Source organism: Cyanistes caeruleus, chromosome 4 (genome assembly GCF_971803275.1).
Source record: "Cyanistes caeruleus chromosome 4, bCyaCae1.hap1.1, whole genome shotgun sequence".
Lineage (NCBI taxonomy): Eukaryota > Metazoa > Chordata > Aves > Passeriformes > Paridae > Cyanistes > Cyanistes caeruleus.
Genome location: NC_141704.1, coordinates 14,077,095 through 14,093,864, shown reverse-complemented (window position 1 = coordinate 14,093,864; position 16,770 = coordinate 14,077,095). Strand labels below are relative to the sequence as shown.

Here is a 16,770-nt window from a genome sequence, read left to right as displayed (position 1 = left end):
TATCTCCACTTTTAATCCCTTCTGTCCCAAGTCAATCCTGTCCTTGTAACACAGCTGTTACTGATCTCTGAAATACAGCACATTATTTTAATCCTGCTACAGGAGCTTCCACATCAGCATGTATACATCCACCTTCAGTAATTAACTAAATAGTCCCCCAAACATCAGAAGAACCCCGCTCACCAGAGCTTCTACTCCTACCCAACATGGCAGCCTCTGTTCTGCAGCCATTCTGCCTCTCAACCAAGTTGTCTCCTCACACAATGACTTGTATCTCCTAAAGCTGTTTGTACTCATTCCCTCTTCCAAAGGCCATTTGTGACTAGCTGCAGTGGTGGATGGCTCTGTCCTTGTTCCTCCACTTCATGTCCTCAATCTCCTCACAGAAGATGCTCTTGGGAATGAAGAGCAAAGGAAAAGAAAACTTGTTGCTCCCAGGAAAGTTGTTTTCTCTTGAGTTCTAGAAGAGAAATTTCACTTGCCTCTTACAATGACTCAAACTGGGGAGAAATAGAATAAATAACAGGGCAGGGATTATTTCTTTTTCCCTTCCAAGACAGGTCAGAAATCAATGAGAAATTTATTTCCTGTCATTATGGCACAGATTCCATTTTCAGCTAAACTTTTTTTATCTATAAAGATAGAGCAAGACTAAAATTTACAATAGTATTAGGAAAAAAAACAAAGGCTTCACATATCACAAAACAAATCATAAGAGTGATAAATTTAAAAACTCCTCCATCCCAGCTCCAAGCTTGCAAAAAAACAAGTCAAGAAGAGATTACAGAAAAACTGTAGTTCTCCTCTATGGTGGTTGGTAAATCAAAATGCCAGTGAGCGTTTCTGGGCATTGGAATTCAATCATCTGTACTGTATATGATTAATTTTAGAATAGCCCTTGTACAGCTTTTGCACAGGCCAATAGCTAGTAATTTTCAGATACAGTTTGGGAACGACCATAGGCCAAGGACTGTTCTCAGTTGGCCATCTGTATATGGCCACCCCATATGGAAAGCCAAAAATAAATCTTCCTAGACACCTTACAAATGAGCCCAGAGAAATACTGGAAAACAGTATGAATGTTGGTCATTCATTGCCTCAGTACTAGCAAATAGTCTCAGGCACATAAAATTTCCAATGATAGATAGAGCCATACAGATGCAGCCAAAAACCAGTGGTACAGTCTGGCTAAGGTTGCTTAGGATAGGAACACCACCTGACCCCACAAGGAAAAAGCAACAAAGAGAAAAAGAACAAAGAGCTTCTAAGTTGGATGGGTTTTTCTACATAAGACATTTATCAGAACTGAGTTGCCAGCATCTTCAGACATGTGAGGGAGCAGGTCCTAAAGGGTCACTTGGATGTCAGGAAATTATTCATCCACAGAGACGTGCACAGAACATTATCCTCTCCCAAAACTTCACAGATGCTCAGCTGAAATAATTCAATACCTTCAAAGAAGACATGACAAAGTATTCATATCATGAATTATGTCATTTTTAGGCCGTCCTAATTTACCTCAGTAAGAAAAGGTTGAGTCAGCAGATAGTGTCCCAATGATCTAATGTCAAGAGTTTTTATATGGTCTTGATTGGACAGCTTCATTTATGTAATAGTTTGGTCTTTGTCTTTCCCCTGTTCTGCCATACACACAGAGGCCTCTACCAGTTCTCTGGAAGAAACACAACCCCACCCACTGTACGCACACAGCCACGGCAATGCCAGAACTGCACTCCAGCTCATTTTGATTTGCCATCAGAGAAGGGGCAGAGGTGGGACAAAGGGGATGAGGAGGGGAAAGTGGCTGCCCCGCCAACTAGACTAGTGTGTCCCAGCACAGACCCAACCAGTCCCTCCACTTGCCTTATATCCCCCTTCTGCCACTGGCTCTTCACCTGGCTGCCAGGAGAAAGATCATTTAGAGGGAGAGAAATGGTGTGAAGAGACAATGTTAAAATCTAATTTTCTTTGGGCTTTTCATACTCTATTAAGATTATTCAGCTTCCTTTCAGTTCATGAAGTGAGAGTGTCCAGCCTGATAAGCATCTCTCTGAGCCAAAAAGTGGATTAAGAACTTGGAAACAGCCTTGGTATATATCTAAAGGAAATACAACTCTTAGAACGATTTGAATATGATCCTAAATTTTGTGGGACAGACAACAGGACAAATCTGTACAGACTCAGCATACAGTTCCTCCCTGGAGTAGTATCTGAGAACTACAGACACAGGAAAGTATCTTAGAAACTGAAAAAATAAAAAAATAAAAAATACACACCTATAATTATCAGATGTATGATTGGATAAAAAGAGCTTTGAATGAACATAAAAACTTTAGCAAGAACATGTAAGAATGTCTGTGCTGTGGTAAATTGACTTCCAGCAAAGCACCTTGTTCAGCTAACACTATCAGATGCAGCAAGCATCTGAAAAAAAGAAGCTAAAAATTGTCAGGAGGATAACCAGAAGATACTGGTTTTGCACATGCGGGAACTCTTGATATCGAATAAACAATAATGCTTGTCATAGCAAGTGTGCCATGGATTACAGAATAGCACAATCATGACAACTGTCACAGAGTCACCTTATGGAAAGCTTAAAGCAACAAACATTTCAAGCAAAACAAAACCAAAACAACAAAACAACCCCAAACTAAACCCACCATTCCAGCAAGGAGCAGAATAGTCTTCACTGAATAGAAAAGACAACATGAGGGAAGAAGATGGAGTAATAGCGATTTAAGCTGTATATGGTTTCACAATACTCTTCTGAGGTTTGCCTCATGACTTCCACAGTTGGTCACTTCTGGACCTTAAACAGGAAATCCAGAAGGGAATGATTTCAGAAATGTTTATTTCAGACAAATTTAAATTAAATCTCATGAAACACAGTGTCATTTGACATTTAAAAAAGTACAATCAAGGAAATCTTGCTCACCTCAGGGTTTGTGTCTCGTGATCAGCTTCGGGGCTACAATCAGATTGTTTTCCCCATGGTTAAGGCATTTATAAAAAACATTTGCTGTCATTGTGGATTCTCTTCTGGTTAGTAAAACATATGAACCCATGAATGTCTCTTACACAGGATTTCTTTAAGGATTTTCTCTCTTCACTCTTAACTGGGGCATATTTTAAAAAAACTCAATAAAAATCTTTAATAACAAAAGCATCAGGAAGCTTAAGAACGGACACAATCTAATAAGGTAAACCTGACACTGTGTTGTTTAAAATTATCAGCATTGTCTACTTTTTATTGAAAGATCTGTAAAAAAAAATCAGTAACTTGATATGATTTCATTCTTAGGATTAACACTCACCACATTTATGACATGAAGCCTAGCATGTTTGAAGTGTACATATGAAGAGAACCAGGAAAAAGAGGAAGGATATAATGATTTGGATGAAATTTGAAGAGTGATAACATGTTACTGTTGGTTCAGCCCCCCTGAACTTATCAACAAAGAAAATTCCAGAAATCATTCAGTGCTCAACAGCAACACAGTAAAACTACTGCAACATGAAACTGTATTTTGGGACTCAGAAAACCCAGTCTCTGATTATCCTAAATTTGTTACTCCACAGCTTTTTCCCAGCTATAAACTACAAGCAAATCATTAAATAAAGTAATTATGACAATTACTGCATCAACGTGTTGTCTGTTCTGAGTAGACAGAGCATCCACATAATGCCATTTATGAAAATCAGCATGAAAGTGTTAAGAATTATGATTTTTTTTTTTAAAAATGAACATAAATAGGTCACTTGTAACTTTATGGTAATAGAATTAAAAGACAACAACAATATCAATAAATGTAGATTTTTATATATAAAAGTGTTGTTTATTGTAAGGAAACTTTAAATATAACCAACAATATTGAAAATATCATGACTGGCATTTATGGCCTTGATTGTAGTTTACTGCCATACAAGTAATTTCTAGCATTTTTCTTAATCACATTAAGCCAGTGCAAAATATAGGTAGCTTTTAGAGATTAAGCATACAGAATGACAAGAGTGTAGATTTTGGTCACCTGATATTTCCTTCTAGTATAACGGGCTTCTCTTTTTCCCATAAATCAAAAGTACAAAGGCAAGTTATCATATGTGCAATTATTCATACCAGGTTTCTAGGTAAAAAAAAATACATTTGTAAATTTTGTTCAGATTGTATTTTGTTAGGAATCTGATTTATAATTTATACCATATTATATGATATAAATTATATATTGTTATATAATATAATCATAATTTCATATACATGTATGATTATATTAATTGTCAGAACATATCACTAACTGTAGCATAATGATTACATCTACATACACAAATATATGGCATTAGAAAAGTCAGTATCTAAGAAGGAAAGATGTTATAATTCAGGTGTTTGAATCAGGGCACAAGCAGCCTTCCTACAACTCTTGCAGTGTCATTTTGGCAGAGTTGCCCATCGCCAGTACGCGCACTGGCTGTCCATGAACATCAAGAGACAGGTCAGTAAGCAGGATTGAAATTGGACTGTGCCTGAAATTTCCAGTCACAGACCCTTGTAAGCAATGAGCCCTGTGCTCATAATTAAGATGATATTCTCTCTCCTCAGTCCCAGAAGGTATCCCATGCTATTATGGCTGAACACATTATTTCATGATGACCTACAGGTTTTTGAAAGCAAGACATGTTAGCTTTAATGACGACAGATGTGTGCAAAGCTTTGGAAGTACTGATCTTTCAAATTAAAAATACTTTTGCACTTCCTGTTAAGGATTTTCAAGGACAAGCTTAGTTTAGCATGGCTTTTGATATCAATCACTTCAGTAATTGACTCAGATCTTTGATAGCTAAGATTAGACTGCAGGAAGAGAGATATACAGAGATCATTTCACTTGAAACAGATTTAACAGTAAAAAAGGTGATATCTAAAAAAAAAATTTACTAGAGAACAAGCATAAATAGAGAAGACAAAATGCATAAATATAAAACAAGGGAGAAGGAAAACAATATAGGTTATGTATGATTAGGTAGAACATGACAATGACCCATGCCTTTGCTTTGAAAGCATTAAGGTAAATTTGTCAGCTGTCCTCACTCATGTACAGAATTCATGTAACTAATAAAAAATGCAGTTTATTGCAAAAATATACAAGTCCTCTAAATTGCATAAGATATTACAATGTCGTGCTGAAACATGACATATTAAACAAAGAGGACTTTAAAACAAATTACGAAATGTTAAAAACCAGATTTGGGTCATGAGCGTTACACAAAACGCATTGTCATGCTTTATCTTATGATTAATCTTGTGATTCACTACATCTGTGATAAATGCAACATAAAATTATGACAACTGTAATAGTCAAAAAGTAATATCTACTGTATATCTTCTGTATTAATACATATAAACACTTTGTGTGCACTAATACTTTCAACATATCACATTCAAACTAACAGTCTTTCCAGAAAAGTTGTAACCTTTTTGAAGAACAGAAGCTGGTTTAACAAGTTCATCACATGTGGGTTTCTTTAAAAATCTATTCTTTAAGGAAATGCTGTGTTCAAGGACTTGATTTTCAAAGTACTGTGCTACTACAGGATGTCTTTGTACCAAATGGAACCATCAATTCTGAGCACTTTTAAAAATCAAGCCCTCAATTCATTGAATTGCTATTTTCTTAACTAGTATTTCCACTGTCATATTTAAAAAAAAAAACCAACAAAACAAACAAAAACGAAAGAACCACCCAACCAAGAACAAACCAAACCAAAAAACCCCAATCCCATTCTTAAAATCACAGAAAATGCTTGGCATCTATAGGAAGAGAGACAATTTCTCAGTGGACTAACCACTACTGTGCTATATTCTCATAACAGATCTTGTTGCTCCAATGTTTAGTTCATGCACTGGTGTCAGCAATGTCCATGTTTGTTCCAAAAAGAGCAACGAGCTGCTCTTCATAGTTTGCAATGTTCCTTTTCAGAATTTCCATACAAGGTCCCAAAAGCCTTTCAAATGCCTGCACATCCATAACTAAGATAAAAAGGGAGAGAAAGAGAAAGAATATTATGTGCTCATCAATAACAGACACAAATCCTGGCAGTTATGATATTCTAGTGTAAGATTTTAAATGGCAACAGATACTATTGAGGCATGTACGTTCTTCGCACAGGAGGGAACCACTTACCTTAGCAAAACCAAGATCAACCAACACACTGCTGTCTTGAAACTTTATAAATAAACTTGAACTTTCTCTGTTCCTTATTTTGAAAATATTTTCACAGTAAGTTATATGTTACCCAAGAGTTTGTGAAGAAGTCTGAAGGGGCCTGGATTTCTCCACAAAAATAAAGTTTTAAGACCCATGAGATTTCAAAAAGCCAAAAACCTTAAGTGAAGTTGTTGGCTGTATTTGGGCTCTAACAGCCTATTTCATTGCTCTTTTTACTTGCTTCCACCCAAAGTGGAAATGGTAATGAATACTTATTTTCCCAGCAAATGTGCAAGAAGTTGAAGACAATAATTCAGAAGATGCAATGTCAGTGCACAGCCAATCAGAGTGTTTTCTTTACCTGATCACATAATGTGATCTTCTATAGTTCCAGCCAATAGGCCAGGAAGGAAACTCCATATACTCCCAACTTGCTGGCCATTAATATCGTGTCTCGAGAAATTTTCAAGATCTCTTTTGTTTGGGAAGTGCCAGAGTGCTTGTTATTCAGCCAAAAATGGATAATAACACTCTTCCTCACCACTGCCTCTTATTCTTTCTCATCTGCCGTATCTTTGATCTCTACTGCCTGATCATCTCTGTGTGTTTCGAGTTTGGAATTATAAAAAATAGAGAAACTTTTTGGTTACTGACTTCATCATCAAATGGTTATGCAGGAATGCCAAATCTATCTTTGCAGTTTACAGTTTTCCTGTAATTAGGAGCTAAACATCAGACCACGAAAAGCAATGGATGTGAAGGGTTGTCTATGAGCACAACTCCTACAGTCTTCACTCTTCCTGTGCCTGAGACTACAATGTGATGGGATGACTAAATTAACAGCTAGTGAAGACAAAAGAATTTGTTAAAAGCTTAAGTCATGGGGATAAAAAGGCACAGAATTTTTAACAGAATTATTTCTTAGATGAGTCAGTCTACTGAGAGAAGAAACACCTCGCCTTTCTGCAGAGTATTAGACATTTATCTGATAGCTCTAAGCATTTTGCAGTAATACTCTGTACTGGCCTAAAACAATTTTTACTTCCATACAATAACAGAAATGTTGGAGAAAATGTGTGTAATAGTATTTATCAATTGTAAGTAATTTTTGCAGATAAATAACGTAAATAGTAATGCACAATACTAGGTGATTACTGAAACAGCCTTAAATCTTATATTCTGGAGAAAGACAGAGTCACAGTAAAACCAACCAAATAGATTACATATACTTTATGTTAGATATAAAATAGTATTGACTAATACCTAAACATTTGACAGTGCCAAGAGCAAATGCAGAAGCAGCTCGGGGTTTGTTAGTTACAAGAGCAAGTTCTCCAAAATATTGTCCTCTTGAGCATCGAGCTATTTCTACTGCTCCATTCTCTTCTAGATCTTGTTTACCCTGAAATACCATGTAAAAAAGAAAGATAAAGTATTAGAGGAAAGATTTGCCAAAGTCAGGATTTCATAAGCGAAGTTAGTGACAATGGTAAAAAAAAAAAAAGTTGTTGTTTTAGGGATGTTTACCTTCCTTGTCATTATAATCCTTACTTCTCCAGATTCCACAATAAAGAAAGAATCAGCCAAGTCACCCTGCGCAAGAAAAAAAATAAAGTGAGTAAAAAAAGTGTAACATTTCCCTTTTAGTTTCATGGTAACACCAAAATATTTGTAACCAGTGCCTTGAAGCTCCTTCTTTTGATACCTGCTGCAAAATAAATCACTTTTAATTTGAAAACCATACTCTAGACACATAACCTTCAAAATATCTATACAGAACTGACAGCAAGGCCTTTTCATGAAAAGACATAGCTGACTGTGACTTACACGAAAAGCAGAGAAAACCAACGTTGTGGAAGATTTTTAGGATCCTTACTACCATTTATCCCCTGCTGTGTTCCTCCCAAATTATTTCTCTTAGCAAGTTTCCAGTATAAAAAGCCTCCAGGGGCTATGTGAAAACCACTAATTGTCCTGCAGCAAGACCATCACAGTTGCCTATCACAAAGAATATACGTCTATCTTCTTGAAAAGTTGACCGTATTTTAACTTGAGTCCTCAGTGCTCCTCCTTGGAAGTGCATTTATAAAGTTTGAATTTCTAAGTATACTAAAAATTTTGACTTTTTTATTTATACCAACAAAGAGGGTTGGTCTTGAAAGTATCATAAGTGAAAAGTGAACTTTTGCAACAAAATAACCACCTCTTACATTTAAGATTCATAGATTTATTTTTTTTTATATATGAGAAAGAAAAATAAGGTTTAAAAGCATGCATTGTCTATAAATAACATGATTAGTGTTATCTATTATGAAAGAAAAACTAAAACTGGGAAGAAACTGTACCTGAGCAATGATTTGTTCTCCATCTTTGTACACTTTGGTACCAATCACATCAACCACTTTTAAACGCTCAGATACCTTAATTTAAAAAAAAAAAAAAAGTAAGAAATATTTGGTTAACATTATGATAGTATATATTTAGAAAGCCCTTTGATATTTCTTTTTGTGAATCTTTGCACAGCATAGTGTATCTTTATTTTTCTGGTTTGATTACCATTAAAAAAAGAAATGCTGAATAGTGTTCCAGAGGGTATATTACAGTTTTAACAGCTATTCTGATAAGCTTCCATTTTTGTTAGAAGCCTTCAAAAATTATGCTCAGAAAAGCACATATGTAAAAATATATGTAAAAATATAGCTGATAGATGAAAATAATTTTCAATTCCCTGAGTCATTGTTTAATTTTGTTGGCTATTATCTAGTAAAACTAAGCTTTGGGAAACTGAAAGTGAAGTTAATTTATGCTTTAAAATATGAATAATAATAATTTATTCCAAATTTAAAAAAACCGAAAATGTAGTTTTTCTCTGAAACAAAAGTATGCAAACTTCTATTGTGGAGACACTTTGAATGCCAAATTAAAAGTCCTCAAGAGCAGAATCTTATCAGATACCTCCAACACAGCCATTAAAATAATGCAATAGAAATCTTACTTCTAAAGATTTAAGGAATGGCAATGACTCAATAAAACTTTCATACATTCTTCTCTTTTTGGCATTGTTTTTTACAATGATTCTTCGGAATGTTACCCTATCCTGTAAACACAAAGAGAGAAAGAGAGTTTATTAACTGAAAATATGTGCTAGAAAATACTTTAGAACTGGCTGTATGTTATCAAATCACCAAGTTTTAGTCACTCAGTGTAGCTGTCAACCGAGCTGGCTTTTCTCTCCCTACTGTCATTTGAGAAAGATTCCTCTAGAGGTCAATCAGGAGTTCCTAAAGTTAACCTGAAAATCGCTATCAAAATCCCTGCAGGGTACATACCAAGCTCATGTACAGAGGGTAGAGTTTACAGCAGTAAACACACAGTGGGTAATTTAGGAGATTTAAGAGATCCTCAGTATTTAAATGTTTCATTTACAAAGTTTATTCAATACCCTGAGGTCCCATACAAATTGATATGTACTCAGAGAGGCTTCTAGGGTTTTGTAGAAACCAAAATACATGAGTCTGGGTCTTAGGTCACAGTCCACTTACTGCTGTTCCAGTAGAACAAGGCTCACTGCTGCCCTAAACAGCCCGATGGACATTCCTTAGGATTTGACTGTGAAAGTGAACCAGACAGATGGAAAAACTACACATATGGTGTTTTCTTCTCTTAACTTTGTGTGGCTGTGCCCTGGAGACAGGCAGAGGGAAAATGCACTGCAAGCCTTCACTGCCACAGGGGGCACTTAGTGGCCAACACAACACAATTCAATTTAAAGCCATTCTTACAGTGTCCTAAACGATCCCAAAAGTCACATGGATTAAGCTGGTGAACAACCACATGTTTCATTTCAATCCTGGAATCACTCATTAGATCAATATGTACATCTTGAAGATGATAGCCATCTCAGCTTACTTTCGGGGTAAACTCAATTACTCAATTACTCTTGTCAGAGATCACTGTCAGGTAGTGTAACACTAGTAAATAACCTCATATTGGAATTTTACTCTGGAAACAAAGGCATTTCCAATCAAGGTATATGGGAAAAAAATAATATGCAATTATCAGTGGTTTTCAAATTGGGAAATTGCAATTAAATTTTATTTATTTTTTTTAAAATCAGTGTTTTATTAAACTTCGGATTTTCACCTCTGGATTCTGGAAAATAATAGCATTGTGTTGGTATTTATCAGGATTTCTAGAATTAAACTTTCTAAAATCATATATATATATATGATTATATTATATTATAATAATAATATAATTATATATTATATTATATTATTACATATATATATATATTTTAATGCTAATATAGCATGCCAGTGAAATCTATATAAAATATATCTTTTTAAAAAATAGCTTAAAAGAAGTACTCTACTTACCAAACCCCAGATGGAACCAGGAGAGGTAGCTATAATTGTAGCTGCTCTGGGTGTATTGTACATTAAGGCCAACTCACCAAAACATCCTCGGTTATCATAGGTTCCAACACATCTCCCAACACCATCACATTTTACATAAATATCATATGTACCTCTGTTAATAAAATATATAAATACAATGAGTAGAATCCAGCCCTGGCCTTTGCTAAGCAGCCTCTCACTGTATTTTCTATACCATAAATCACAAAAATAAAGCATTTGAAAAACACATTTGCTTGCTTAAATGGTATTAAACACCATTGTAAAGTCATCTCAATGACTTCTATAAATAATAAAAGTGGTCCCTCTTTAAAGGGAAGAATAGGGTTATTAGTTTTTACATTAACTCAGTTTAAAGATAGAATGGATGTACAGAGATCTATTTATCACCAGATCTTATTAAAAATTAAGATCTAACTTAGAATCTGTTTCTTAATTTCATTGTAACCAAACTAAATACAAATGTCAAGTCTTTGCAAAAATTACTATGATAGGATCACTGAAATAATTATACAAGTTATTTAATATTTTAAATATTTTACAGTAGTAATTTCTAATGAAACAACAGAGATGCAGGAAACAGAGAGAATGTATCTGAAAAGAAGCGTAAGATCATGAAATACATATATCATTATATGCATTTTTCTAATATATTGTGCATTTCTTCTCTCCATCGTTGATTTAATAACTTTTTTTTCCCTCGGGAATGCAGTAAAATTTGATATCTTGTAAAACATGAAGTTGCCAAGCCCATTGATGCTGAGCCATCATTTCCTTCTGTGTTGAATATTTTTATGGTGTGCATTGATAAATCATATGAATGTAATGCAAAAATCTGTGCAGTTGTTTCATTGATAAGGGACAAAGAGGTGATACCCTACACCTAAAAACTGCAAGGCTGACAGGATATTGTAAAGTCCCTGCAGCCTTTTTCATTACCAGATGACAAGTGGTAACCTCACAAGGCTGAAAAGTATCATCTTTCCAGCACAGAATCTGGACATGCTTTTATGATCATCTGATTTAATATTTCAGTTAGAAGGGACCTAAAACAATCGTTTCATTCACCTACTTGACCATTTCAGGGCTGCCAAAAACTGGAAGAATTTTATTAAAATAATTGTCCCAATGCCCCTTAAATACTGACAGGCTTGGGGCATCAACCTCTAGGAAGCCTTTTTCAGTGCTTGACCACTTATTTGGTAAAGAAATGCTTCCTAATGTCAAATCTGAACCTCTCCTGGCACAGCTTTGAAACATTCCTATGAGTCCTGTCACTGAATACCAAGAGAAAAGCTGTAATGTAAGCATTAAATACAAGGTCACAGAATACAGACTTTTCTCAATGGACTTTTGCATAGCACTTTGTGCTATAGTAAGACACAGCAATTCACCTGTCAATGACGTAGAAGTTGTCACCATCATCCCCTTGATCAATCACATGTTCCCCTCCTTCAACCATCTTTTCAAACATCGCATCTAACACCTGAGACATCTGTTCCTGTTTAAAAGAACACAAAGACAAGAAATTATCACCTGCTTCTAAAATTTTACTCTTTGAATTAACTAAATGGTCAGCTTCCCAATATGCAGATAAAAAATGTTAATGGTGGAAAATATTCATGCTACAGAAATGCATGGATCAATAATAGAAAGACAGTTCTATTTAGTATTCAGTGTTAGATTTTCCTCTTCAAGTGTTCAGTGCACAGCTTCCCACTTGTCACTGCAAATGACAAAATAGATCTTCTTTGCAACATAAATTGCTCATGACCATCCAAAGACAGAATTTCAGTCTTCACAGCTGAGTAACTTTATACCCATAGAAAAAAAAAACAACAAACCTGTATCCATTATTCTAAATGATGTATTTACCTGATTTTGTCTTTAGAACTTCCTTACAGAATTTAGTTTCACAAAATGATTGTGAAGGATTTTTTAAGTCTAAGTTATACAATGCCTGCAGAATGTTGGGCCAGATGTAACCGTAAAGGTCAGCAATGCTTTGGCTCAGCAAGTAAATACTGGATTCTTTGGGAAGTAGGAATTTACACATGGCTACAAAACTACTTTGTTGACAGAGAAATGTTAACAGACTAACAAAATGTGATCATTTGAATTACAACTGTCTAATAAAAAAAAAAAAGCACTCGTTACTTAATTTGTCTTATTTGATGTAAATTTGACTATTCACATCTAAAACACCCAAATACAGCTCATTGTGGATTAAGAATCCTAAAAAGATAACTGAACAATTTAAATTTTATATTTGGTTTATCCTGCAATATGACTAAAATTCTATACTCTACTTCTTGAAACTTACTAAGTATGTATCATACTGGAACAAGCAGATTCGAATGAAAACCATGATAGAAAAAGTCTGTAGATATGTATTTTGCAATGGTTCAATTCACAGCATTTCCAGCCACTGAAAGATGGATGGCATTTGCTTTTCCAAAGAACACTGGTCTAAGTCAGTCATTCAGAGTCCTCCTGAATAACCATACAAGATAGCTCAGAATCATTCTCCAGAGATTTCCCTTTCTTTCCTCTGAGGATAGAGAGATCTGCTGTAACTCCCAGTCACGCACAATTTTTAGACAGATAAATTAGTTGTAATGAATTCCATCCTTATGCTGCTGAATTTTTTACTTGGTGAAATATTTAAAAAATACCAGCAGTACCATGCTATCCAAGCTTTTTTGAAATGTGGAAGCTAAATAGAAATTTTCCTTCACAGAGTTGGTTGTGTGTGGACACAAAGAACAGAATGGCAATATCCATCCTTAGTACAGTTGATCACGATAAAGTACAGGGAGACATCATGCAGCCCTCCTAGGCCAGCAAAGAATCATTTAACTGTGTGTCTATTTAGTACCTTTGTGAGTACAGATAGGTATGTATTTGAAAACGATGGATCATTTCAGATATCAGTGAATGTGTTATAGGTCATTTCAGAGAAAGAAAAGTGTGAGTGGGTGCCATTGGGAGAGACTGAAAATTATGTACAGGGGTTACCTTTTAAAAGCTTCCATGATTGAATGAATAGGTAATATTATTTCATTCTTTTCAGTCCTCTCTTATGTAAACAAAAAGAAATTCCTACAGAATCTGTGAAACTGACCTATCAACCTGTCTAAGGCACTTGAAGCAACACTTTCCCTTCCTCTGGCTTTACATCTGAATTGGAAAAGTGGCTCCCCAACCAACAGCCCTTGTCTGCCTTTTGAAAACAAGTGACAACATACAGAATGCTCCCCACTTCATGGGAGGCTAGCCCCAGAACTTAAAATACTTCTGAGATATCTTGGGGAAAAAAGATTAAACTAAAAAGATGGTTATTTCCTGTAATGGAGGAATAAAACATATAGTTCTTTATTCTATGTACTTCATCTTGGATTTCTGGTTAAAACATTATCAATTATAACTATGAATCAAGCTCACCAAACCACAACTTTTCCAATATGTAAATCTACAAATTTTTAATGCAACAGAGTGGAATTCACAAACCAAATTCCCTTTTAAAAATGTCTAAAATATTTTAAGGTATTTAATACATCTGTGAGCAGTCTATTAATTACTGAAGCACTGCACATTTCTTTTAACTTCCTAAATAAACTACAACTAACTTAAAGGCAAGTGGTCCCTTTTCTCAAATTTTCCACTTTAAATTAAGACAAAGCAGGCTGTAATAACCAAACCAGGAACATGTTTTTTGCTTTTACATGACAATTACATAACTTACTTGCCCAGTTTGCTCTATGTGAATCCTCTGGAATCTCTGCCTGACTGAGGCTCAATTTCCTGGCACCCTCTATTATTATTTTGAAAAGATAAAGATAGGTAATTTTAGAATTTAAAAGCAGATCTGTTTCATAAACAGAATTAATTCTAGTGTTTTGTAATACAGTCTAAATGCTTTTCTTCCTTAAAGCAATTCTACCTTCAAAAATACATGTAAAATGAAAACAGGATGAGGGGGGGTTTTGTGGCTGACTGGCCTGTAGTTCCCTGTGTCTTTTTCATTTCCTTTTTTCAAAATGGGGGTTACGTTTCCCCTTTTCAAATCACTGGACTGCCATGATTTCTCAAATAAGATGGGTGTGGGCTTAGCCACATCCTTGGACAGTTCCCTCAAAGACCCATGGATGTAACTCGCCAGGTCCCATGGACTTACGCTCCTTCAGTTTCCTTAGATGTTCTTAAACCCAGCTGGGGTCGTTCTACAACGGCTGGTTCTTCATTCTCCCCATCCCTGCTTTCACCCTCTGCAGCTTGGGCAGTGTGGCTGCAGCACTTGCTGGTGAAGACTGAAGCAAAAAAGTCATAGAGTACCTGAGCCTTCTCCATGTCCTGGGTAACCAGGTCTCCTGGACCCTTCCTGAGAGGATCCACATTTTTCTTAGTCTGTTTTTTATCACTGACATACCTAAAGAAGCTTTTTTTTTTTTGTTACCCTGAATGTCCTTGGCCAGATTTACTTCTGTCTGTGCATTAGTGAATTTCCTAACATAACACCATAACATTTTCCAGCATGACACCACTTCTTGCTGGCTCCTCCATCACTTGGAGAAGGATGTTAATGCATTCCAAGAATCCCCTGGAAAGCCTGCATTGTCCCTCTGACAGATATCAGGAGCGGTTGAAGTCCCCCATGAGGATGAGGAACTGTGAATGTTCTTCAATCTGCTCCAATCTGTCTGTAGAGGACCTCATGCTCAGCTTTCCTGGTTGGGCAGCTGTAGCAGACCCCCACTGTGATGGCACCTGTCCCTGCCCTCCCTTTAATCCTGACCCACAGGCTCTCGGTCAGCTCCTCATCCATCCCCAGGTGGAGCTACATGCACACCAGGTGATCACTGATACAGAAGGCAACACCACCTACTCATCTCTTCTTCCTGTCCTTCCTAAAGATCCTGTATCCTTCCATCTCAATGGAGTCATAGGAATTGTCCCACCGTGCTCCCATGATGCCAATAAGACCTGCATTAGTAAGGTGTGTGGAAGTCTGTTGCATTGCTATTCCACATCAGAAATGCACAGAATTTTGTGTATGTTTACAATTGCTTACAAAAGACATGATGAGATTTAGAAGAACAAAGCCCCAGACAGCAATGATAACTGGTTTACCAAGGACATCCCCTTGACACAGTGTGTGATTCCGTCCCTCTTGCCAGGTCAACTGAAAAACTACAACTAAACACTCACAGCTCCCCTCTCCTGGACTTTGTATCACAAACTACAGATGTATGTTGCTTTGCTTGAAAATAGAATGTTAACCTCCATTTCTCTCAAGTCAACAAAACAAACATGGTAATCACATCTCAACAAAATGTCTTGACAAAAATTAGATAATAGATATTAAGTATAATTAAAATGAGATTTATTCTTTTTTTTTTAGTATACATATCACACAGATTAAAAATCTAGTCCCTTGTAAATCTTTGCGAGACATTTAGTCAAGAGAGCTGGTAGACTATGGCATGTTCTTCCTAGATGCCAAAGGCTCTTTTAACTGCCAAACTACCAAATGCTTTGCTACTACTGTGCCAGGTATGTCTCTTCTTAATATCAGTTTATAATAATATCAATTTATAAATTTACTGTGAGCTACTTGTAAAAGAAAAAAAGGATGAAGTTCTCCTTTCTAAACTCACACACTGGGGTTTTCAAAAAGCATCAATGTTTAAAATGATTGTTGTTTGACAAAATGCTACCTGAATCAATAAAGGCACTCTCGATAAAATGGAAAGTAGGATGTGATCATCACTGGTAGTCATGACAATGACAAATGTAGAAAGTAACTTCTGAGAATTTTCCTTCCTGACTTTCAGTAAACATGTTCAGGAGATGGAAGGCATAGCTACATTTTTAAAGTTAAAATGATGTGGCATCTAACAGCAATCTGAAACAATCCTAATCTGGAATTTGACAGGAGCTGGTAAAATCCAGCTATCAAACTGTGTGCATTAGACCTCCAAAGTAATAAGTAACTAATAAAGTAACAAGTAACTACTACCATCCTAGGTTGGGATTATATATGCTTGGGAATCCCACAAAAGGATGAGTGTACTGCTGGAGTGCTCCCCAGTAGACAGGAAATCTCAGTTAATTTCCTTTATAGATCCAAGACAGCCTGCAGTGGGCAGAAGATT

General features: G+C 35.8%; 1 protein-coding gene across 1 annotated transcript in view; it reads right to left on the bottom strand.

The window, feature by feature from the left end:
• Nucleotides 1-3,810: 3,810 nt before the first annotated feature.
• Nucleotides 3,811-16,770, bottom strand: part of PRKAR2B (protein kinase cAMP-dependent type II regulatory subunit beta) — a 75,074-nt gene continuing 62,114 nt past the window's right edge. Inside the window, exons 5-11 of the mRNA XM_086886793.1 lie at nt 12,010-12,116; nt 10,577-10,730; nt 9,193-9,294; nt 8,543-8,617; nt 7,725-7,790; nt 7,461-7,599; nt 3,811-6,019 (exon numbers count right to left, since the gene is read on the bottom strand). Of these exons, the coding sequence (XP_086742919.1) occupies nt 5,886-6,019; nt 7,461-7,599; nt 7,725-7,790; nt 8,543-8,617; nt 9,193-9,294; nt 10,577-10,730; nt 12,010-12,116 (777 nt within the window). The 3' untranslated portion in view covers nt 3,811-5,885. The remainder of the gene's footprint in view (nt 6,020-7,460; nt 7,600-7,724; nt 7,791-8,542; nt 8,618-9,192; nt 9,295-10,576; nt 10,731-12,009; nt 12,117-16,770) is intronic.